The 9,647-nt window shown below is 46.6% G+C and overlaps 1 protein-coding gene across 3 annotated transcripts in view; it reads left to right on the top strand.

Moving 5' to 3' along the window:
* Nucleotides 1-4,368: 4,368 nt before the first annotated feature.
* Nucleotides 4,369-9,647, top strand: part of RELA (RELA proto-oncogene, NF-kB subunit) — a 162,851-nt gene continuing 157,572 nt past the window's right edge. For 2 of the 3 annotated variants that reach the window (XM_063945121.1, XM_063945120.1), the window contains exon 1: nucleotides 4,369-4,393. In XM_063945121.1, coding sequence (XP_063801191.1) covers nucleotides 4,387-4,393 — 7 coding nt within the window. In that variant the 5' untranslated portion in view covers nucleotides 4,369-4,386. Of the gene's footprint in view, nucleotides 4,394-4,417; nucleotides 4,628-9,647 lie in introns of those variants that run through there. The other variant, XM_063945122.1, reaches the window with a different exon arrangement.

Below are 9,647 nucleotides of genomic sequence, written 5' to 3'. Positions count from 1 at the left end.
TGTCCCACCCTGTGTAGCAGACGTCATGTGGGATGTAGCCTTAGGATGTAATAGCACAATATAGCCAGACAAACACAAAAAAACCCAGCAAATAATCCCCTGTGTTTTGTGACAGTAAATACAGAGCACGAACAGAGGATTTAAGTGGTGTGGTGTGACTGAAAAACACAGTGAGAAATACAAACAGTATACCTGTGAACTAGATGCGTCAGTGTCTCATATAATATATATATATTTTATAAGAGACCCTGACACACCTAGTTCCCCAGGGTACAGAATATAGTGATAGCAAACATGTAATACACAAGAGTGGAATCCACACAGAAGCTATAGGCACATTCAGTCACAGGTACAATGCAGGAATTATCACATATAACAATAAAACTGCACTGGACTAATGATTACATATAGGTATGTACTGTGTGTATACAGATATGACAATGCACAGTAAACACTGGATGTATATCACAGAATATTCGTACTAAATATTCAGAAAGCAGTACAATATTCAGATAGCAGTACACTTGTTCTTAACTGTCATTGTCTAAAATGACATGTAGAACACTTAAGTGTCTGTAAATGCACAGCGCTGATGATACAGGCAGATTTACAGAGGAGAGAGTGCCCAGCGGTCCCGGAGATCAGCCCAGCTATGTAATGGCACCAAAATCTCTTCAGGGAGTGAGAGAAATGCAGTTCCAGGACGGGAACACGAGAAGTAGATGGCGCACGGAGCTGGCGGAGAGGCTACAGGTCAAGCGCCTTATCCCCTCTGCTGGACTTCACCACCGGGTACTATGGAGCCTTTTGCAAATGGATTTTAATAAATCCGACCTGTGCTCCTTGACCTGCTGGATATAGTCGGGTCCCTGTGTGATACAGTGTCCATGCCAGCGGCACGGTCCGTCTCCTGGGACCGCGATTTACCTTACCTCCCCCCTTTTAGTGCAGCCACGCGATCCTGGAGAATGACAGCGGTGGTGTGCCTGAAACTGGTGTGTCTCCGCTGCAAGTACCTGGGAACCAGGCTGCGGGAGTATGCAGCGCTGCTGAGGGAGGTGATGGAGCAGCAGTACAGCATGTCATAAAGACATAGAAAGTGCTGCAGCTCTTGAAGTCTTCTAAAAAGCTCTTTTCAAGGCTGCCTAGCGCAGCCCCACCTGTTAGTGACCTGCACTGCAGGCACCAACTTACAGACTGAGCTCCAGTGCCTGGAGGCGGGGCTATAGAGGAGACAGTGCAGTGCATCCTGGGAAAAGTCAAAGCTTTAGCCTGTTGGTGCCTCGGATCTGTCACAACTGACGGCTGGTAACTGGAAGCCTCAGTTGTAGGGGCTGACGGGTACCGGAATTTAGGAGGTGAGAGAGGACTCCTAGACATGCATTAGACAGTAGTACCAGATGCCCGAAGGCGTGACCACGACAACAGAAGATGTCTTTGAGGTTTTTTATTAAATCATAAAGTCAATAATATGCAAACAAACTAAAAAGTCACACATGAACAGTAAGACCACGACTGGTTAGGACCAGTAGGCCAGAAGATGAATGGAAGTGCTGAAAGTACTTGGGAACCCAGGTGAAATAGGTAGAGATGTTTAGAATCACAGATAAAACTGGGAATGCATCTGGGGTTCGTTGGGAAATTATGAATGAAGCTGGGGTTCGCAGGAAAACTGTAAACGAAGCTGGGGTTCGCAGGTAAACTGTGAATGAAGCTGGGGTTCGCAGGAAATTGTGAATGAAGCTGGGGTTCGCTGGAAAACTGAATGGCTACTGGGAAGCTGGAGTCAGACACTCTGCTAGTGCTAGGTGCGGGAACAGGAAAGGCAGGTTGCACCATAGGGCACTAGTATGGAAGAGTTGGAACTGCACCACAGAGGGAAATCACCAGGGAGTCAGGCTATGCACAGGAAAGGACCGCAGGAGAGTCCACAGTGAACTGCACACTGGAAACGCTGAAAGACAGATGAAGCACTGACAATCTTCTGGGTGGTGGGACAGGATATTTATACCTGCTTGATAGCAGGGATTGGCTGACAATTATGCCCTGGCTCCAGCAGCACTGTGGATAGGTGAAATGGTGACATGTGATTAGAGTCCAAAATGGCTGCGCCCATTAACGGAGACTGAAGGGGAACTAGGCAAACGGAGACCATGTGTAAAACAAAAATGGCGGCGGAGGCCGCAGCAGCAGAGATCCAAGCGCCCAGATGCGCACAGCAGCCACAGGGATGGAAGCGGCGGCCGGGGCACACAGAGGACGCACATCCAGCAGAAGACCACAGGCGCGGCAGTGACGGCCGCGACGGGACTATGAGCGTCGCACCGCCGTAAGTGCAAACACTGACAAGGCCGCTGAAACCAGCGCTGCAGGCCACAACTAAAAACACAACCATGGCCCGGCTCTGGCTCGCTGCGCCAATCTCAGGAGGCACCTAACAGGTAGGAAACAGCGTCTAGTTACCCGAATTGTGACAGCAGCACCCCTTTTAGGAGTGGCCCCAGGACACTTCTTAGGTTTTTGTGGAAATCTGGAATGGAATTTCTGGAGTAATTTAGGGGCATGGACATCAGATGCATTCGTCCATGAACGTTCCTCAGGACCATAGCCCTTCCAATCTATCAGATACTGGAGACGTCCATATCTAACACGAGAATCCAGGATCTTGGCGACCTCATACTCAACACCACGTTGAGTTAGGACTTTGGGAGCAGAAGGAAGCGCTGAATGAAAGCGATTTAGAATCACAGGTTTGAGGAGAGAAATATGGAACGTCTTAGGAACTTTCAAAAACGGAGGTAGCTGAAGTCTGTAAGCCACTGGACTGACAACTTGCTCAAACGGGAAAGGTCCAATATAGCGGGGGGCGAATTTCATACTCGGAACCCTCAGTCAAAGATTTTTTTGTAGACAGCCAAACGTGGTCACCAACTTTATGGGCAGGAATTGCCCTGCGCTTCTTATCCGCAAATCTCTTGTACCTGGCGGAAGCTTTTAAAAGAGCTGTACGAACATTCTTCCAGTTAGTGTTCACTCTAGGCTGTTTTAGCAGGGCGCCGCGCCCTGCCCGTTTTTTAACAGGCAAAACCCGCCCTGCCCCTTTTGCGGCGCCCTGCTAGAACAGCCGCCCGCTCCCTGCCCTCCCGGCGTGTATAGATGCCGTGCGCATGCGCGCGGCATCCATTCACGCATTGGGAGAGGGCTGGGGGAAGCCCAGCACCGACGGAGGTGCTGGGCACACCCCCAACAGTGACGTCGCCGGCCACAGACGCTCTCTATAGTAGCGTCTGTGGGCCGCACCGCCCCCTAAAATGACGGAGGCGTGGTCACGCCCCCATTTCGGACGCGCGCGCGCGCGCATGTGCCCCCGGAGTTCGGCGCCCTGCCCCTTTTCACTCCTAGAGTGAACACTGCCCTTTTCACTCCTAGAGTGAACACTATTTGCAAACTGTCAAATCGTGATGTCGACTGCAGGCACCGATGTTGCTGGAAGCGGCTGAAACTCAGGAACTTTATTACCAGTTATTTATATAGCGCACACATATTCCGCAGCGCTTTACAGAGAATATTTGCCCATTCACATCAGTCCCTGCCCCAGTGGAGCTTATAAGGTATAATCCCTATCACATGTACTCACAGACACATTCACGCTAGGGTTAATTTTTGTTGGGAGCCAATTAACCTACAGTACCAGTATACTGTGGGAGGAAATCGGAGTACCCGGTGGAAACCCACGAAAATAAGGGGAGAATATACAAACTCTGCACAGTTAGGGCCATGGTGGGAATCGAACCAATGATCTCAGAGCTGTGAGGCAGTAATGCTAACTATTACACCATCCGTACTGCCCTGTTAATGCCGTCTGAACCAATGGAGCCAAACTCTGAAAAGGTGTGAGACTGTAGAACCGAAACTGACAAATGAGGATTGCGCTAAATGGTGTTTTGCAAATTTCTGTGAAATAGCCAGGATACATAAAATTACTCAGGGATTGTAGTTTCTGCAAATGTGAAGGGGACTTGATATACATGTCCCAATAACCAGAAACAGATCTGAAACCTGATCCTTGTTGCATCGATCGCCTCAAACAGTTCCCATGTAAAAGAGATTCCCTTAATAATCTCAAAAAGCCTTTACCTCTGCTACAACGGTAAGTAGACGCTACCTTGCACCCTATTGCGGCCTGCAAGGAATATTTTTTTAACCAGAACTAAACAAATCTCTTTACGCTTTGGATGACATCTATTAATTGTCGCGCGTTCCCTGAAGTGTTCCCCGCAGTTTACACATCTTTTTAAAACGCATCAGATCAGCGACGGAATGCTGCACAGACGCCGCTGATTGGACATTAACAGAAACATGGGCACGCAGTCGAGTCAGACGCGCATGCGCAGTAAGTAGGGCGTTCCATAGTTGACGTCATTTGGGTATTTCCGCAGCGCTACAAGGGATTGTCTATCAATATGTGTGTGTTAGGGGGCGTGGGTACAAGGCAGGAAGACTGGATTTCGGGAAAATAAGTAACGCTGAGAAAGAAAACCAAAATCATCAGTGATAGAGATTTTATTTATAGTACGAGCGACAACCACAGCTGACTTTGGGGTGTTACCTGTCGTAGATATGGACGGTAAGAGTGACTAAGGAAGTCCAAGTGTACAGAATCCATGGTCTGGCCTAATTGTGTTTCCTGTGCTAACAGCAGGGAGGTTCTGAGTTCTTAGCAGGCTTTACATGTTGTCCAGTACTCATTTATGCGTTACTGGTTACACCCGGTTTATCACATTGATACAAGAAGCACTTTTTATATCTTTACACAAAATGTCAACTTTTCCATGTGATCTGTTTGTGGGTTATGGATTTATATTTTGGATTTGTGTTCTATGTATGTATAGTTGCATCTATCATTGTGTTTGTATTCTTAAGACTACTGTTTACTGATGAGAATACATAGTAAATGTTGTGGTTAAATATATAATGGCTGTTAGAGTGTTACATTGGATCATCTTAGTTTTATGGAGAAGGGATGATAATGTACTCGCTCTGCTTTAGATTTCAGCAGCTGGTGGTGGGAATAGGTTTAAATACAAAATAGAAAGAGAACCAGGCCATATACTCACCCTGAATGTTTATAATATTTATCTGCTCCTCTCCCACATGTCTTCAGATGTCCTGTCTTTTAACATGGTAAGTGCATTGGACTTCGGCTTAGAAGAGTACCTTATTAATTGCCATCAAAGCTCCGGGAGTTTGTTTAATCTTAGAAAAACATAGTAAATGCTCACTGCTGATGTGGTTTAAAAATAACACAAATGAATAGAGGTGTATGTGTATATATATATATATATATATATATATGTGTCGCACTCACGTTTTAAATCCTCAATACAGCAGCTGGGGTGTCATCCACAGATCCCCTCCAGAAGATCCAAGTAAAGAAAAAAGCAAATGGAGCACTCACCAGTCTTTTCATGAATTTGAATATCAAAACGAAATTTTATTTCTCCAGACAGCACAGCATGACTGTTTGCTACAGTCCAATATGATTGTATAAAGCCCTAAGCGTTTTCGGCCATATCCAGACCGTCATCAGGGGACACAAAGAGCATCAGAGAGCTGTCACATCATAGTTAGAACATCAGCAGCCTAACTGACCATGCCTCACCGGCTCCCTATATACCCATCATTCAAAAAACGCGCCAAAATTGCGTCATTATGTGGGCGGAGTTAGCCCATTGTATTCATCACTATATACCAGAACAACCATGATAACAGTACATATAAGTGCTAGTATAAATCATCTCCCTTTTCTAACACTGTCACCAGTCGTAGACATATTACCATAAATAAACGTACCTGGACGGACGGATATCACATCTCGTAGTGGTTGCCTAGCAACCACCACCGGGCCGTCCCTTATTATACAATCATATTGGACTGTAGCAAACAGTCATGCTGTGCTGGTGAGTGCTCCATTTGCTTTTTTATATATATATATATATATATATATATATATATATATATATATATGTGTGTGTCGTCGTCTCGGGGGTCTGGCACTCCGTAGTTAATAATAACTTGTGCCGGTGCCTTCGCTTTAGAATGTAGATATAGGCTCGGTGGCGCGGCACTCGGCTCTTCTATATGAATAAATGATGCGGACCACATCTGTGGTCCGCATCATTTCTTCATATAGAAGAGCCGAGTGCCGCGCCACCGAGCCTATATATATATATATATATATATATATATATATTACACACACACTTTCTGAAATGAGTTAAGGGGGGTACACACGGGGAGATTTCTCCCAGAAATGTGTACTGAGCATTCTAGCACAGATCGCTCAGCACACAGTGCGATGTGTCAATCTAGAGTCAGCGGTAGCGACACGTGGGGCAGTGCATCGCTATGGGCTATACACACAGAGCGATGTGTGCTTAATTTCTAAGCATCTAGTCAGATTGCTTAGAATTTAAGCACACATGTTTGCAGCTGTTTCCTTGTGATGCTGCCTCTGTGTTGTACATGGGCAGTGTTTATTATTGTGGATAAGTGTACTGCTTACCATTTACTTGCAGGACAGATTTGAAAAAGCCTCTAGGGCCTATTTATCAAGTTTTTTTATTTTTATGAAGTTATGTTAAAAATGCAATTTCTGCATTGTTGCTATGTATTTATAGCCAAATGCAGCAATTATCACAGAAATCTTCTGCAAAAAGTTAATTAGCACTCCATACCGCAGTTCTCATTACTATCCATGAGGTCTACAGTCTCGCCCCTATGCACCAAATTCTAAAAAGCAAATCTTTTCAGAGTTTGTCTCTTTAAGTTTACGCAATCCTCAGAGTGTGTAAAGCATTTCATACCTATGGAGGCTCTGGTAACTGACACTGTGTCAGATATAGGCAGTACGGATGGTGTAATGGATATCATTACTGGCTCACAGCACTGAGGTCATGGGTATAATGCCCCTTACACACACTGCGATGTTCCGCCGAGGTGCCCAGTGGCGGGCGACCCGGCAGCGGGCGGGAAGGGGGGGGGGGGTCAGTGACGGGGGAAGTGAAATGTCTTCACTCCCCCATCACCTGGGTCCATAGCAGTGCATGCTAATATGGACGAGTTCTCGTTTGAGTACGTTCATATCGTTCAGTGTTATCTGCCAGTGTGTAGGGCCCATTACTGTGTGGAGTTTTTCTAGTCTCCCTGTGCTTGCATGGTTTCCTTTGGGTACTCTGGTTTCCACCCACAATCCAAAAACATACTGGTAGGTTAATTGGCTCCTGACAAAAAAAAAACCCTACTGTGTAAGTGTGTGCATGTACATGTGTTTAGGGCAGACTAGATGGGCCAAGTGGTTCTTATCTGCCGTCAAATTCTGTGTCTCAATGTTAACTTAGCGTAGGGCCACACATAGCGGCTAAGCAGGTCCCAATGAATAAATTGAAATGTATGTGTTCACTATGAAATCCCGCCGTCCTGTCATCCGGTCCGACCACAGCATGCTGCGGTCGGAGCCGCCGCCGAGACTGCCGCACATGTGTTGGCGACTGCATAGGCGCCCATGTACGATGTCCTTGCGGCCAAGCAGGGAGACCTGCTTGGCCACTATGTGTGGCCGTAGCGTAAAGGCCCATACGCACTGGGCAATTTTGAGCTGACAGCAGCTCACTTTGGTGTTTTGAGCTGCTTTCAGTTCAAATCCGCCCAGTGTGTATGCCCTGGCGATGAGCTCTGATGCGCGGCCCCGCTTCATGAACGGCGGGGTGGACGGCTTTCCATAGCATCCTTCTATGGAAAGCCGTTCACCCCCCGCTGACATTGCTGGACAGGGGGGAAAAGCTGCATACACACTGAGCGATTTTCAGCCCAGCGATGTCCGCGATCATCGCTGTGCATACACGCCAGGCAAAAACGCCCAGTGTGTATGCACCTTTAGGAGTGTTTTTTATTTTGAAAACATGAAAGATTTACCAGGGTTATAATTCATCGGGAATGCTTTTATTGCTACTGCTCTCCGTTGTGAGTTACTTTTAATACATAGCATGGATAATTTAGTTAAAAAATAAAATAAATATCCACCCACAATACTGACTAATAATTGCACCTCTGCCGCGATTATTACTATGTTGGTCTCTTTTAGTCTGATTTGGGAGCTTCCACTGTGGGCAGCCGGTCTCTAGGTTGACCACACTTAGGTCGACATGGTTACTAGGTTGACATGACAAAAGGTCAACATGAGTTTTTCACAGGTTTCTTTCATTTTTTTTTTTTTTTTTCTACTTTTTCATACTTTACGATCCATGTGGACTATAATTGGGAACGGTAACTTGTGCCAAAGTGGACACGGTGCACTAATTGGGGTTCCCGGTCACTCTACGAAGAAAATGACACAATTTAAAAAAAACAACAACTCATGTTGACCTTATGTCATGTCTACCCAACGCTGGTGTCGACCTATTTTAGGTGTCGACTTACTGTCGACAAATAGTGGTTGACCTAAGTATGGTCGACCCTATGAACCACACCCCCACTGTGAGACATTAGTTTGCACTTTTCCTTAACAAGTATATAAAAAACATTGCATGAATACTTAAGCCCCCCCGGCTGCTTGGTTACTCAGATGTGCGGTGATCATGCAGGTGATCTGATGCTGAGTTCTCAGACACAGCGGCAGATCACAGAATCCTGCAGTGTGGGTCTTTCAACTCTCCTCCTGCGGCTGTGGCATATTTTAGCACAGCAGAACTAACTGCACCCATCTCTGAAACAGGCCCCATGTAATTTGGTAGTGCCATAAAAGAATTCCCTTCCACTTTATTTAACTGGTTAGTGATGCTATGCCCTGTGGTTTTAAAGACCCTAACTACTAAGTTATGTAATGGGCTGCAGTTTTAAAGGTATCTTTTCCAGTTTTAAAGGTATCCTTACGGCCTATTTCTCTAACATCCTAGTGGATGCTGGGGACTCGTAAGAACCATGGGGAATAGACGGGCTCCGCAGGAGACTGGGCACTCTAAAGAAAGATTTAGTACTACCTGGTGTGCACTGGCTCCTCCCTCTATGCCCCTTCTCCAGACCTCAGTTAGAATCTGTGCCCGGCCAGAGCTGGGTGCTTTTAGTAGGCTCTCCTGAGCTTGCTAAGAAGAAAGTATTTTTGTTTAGGTTTTTTATTTTCAGAGAGCTTCTGCTGGCAACAGACTCTCTGCTATGTGGGACTGAGGGGAGAGAAGCAAACCTATTAACTGCGGCTAGGTTGCGCTTCTTAGGCTACTGGACACCATTAGCTCCAGAGGGATCGAACACAGGTACCTAACCTTGATCGTCCCTTCCCGGAGCCGCGCCGCCGTCCCCCTCGCAGAGCCAGAAGTACAGAAGCATGAAGACATTGAAATCGGCGGCAGAAGACTCCTATCTTCACTTAAGGTAGCGCACAGCACTGCAGCTGTGCGCCATTGCTCCCGCAGCACACCCACACACTCCGGTCACTGTAGGGTGCAGGGCGCAGGGGGGGGGGGGGGGCGCCCTGGGCAGCAATTAAGGTACCTTTTGGCAAAATATTGCATATATCCAGTCAGGCACTGGATATATGTTCGAGCCCCTGCCATTTTTTACACATACAAGCGGGACAGAAGCCCGCTGCTGAG

Source organism: Pseudophryne corroboree, chromosome 11, assembly GCF_028390025.1.
Source record: "Pseudophryne corroboree isolate aPseCor3 chromosome 11, aPseCor3.hap2, whole genome shotgun sequence".
Classification (NCBI taxonomy): Eukaryota; Metazoa; Chordata; class Amphibia; order Anura; family Myobatrachidae; genus Pseudophryne; species Pseudophryne corroboree.
The sequence above is the reverse complement of the archived record's forward strand: the minus strand, read 5'-3'. Positions and strand labels throughout refer to the sequence as shown.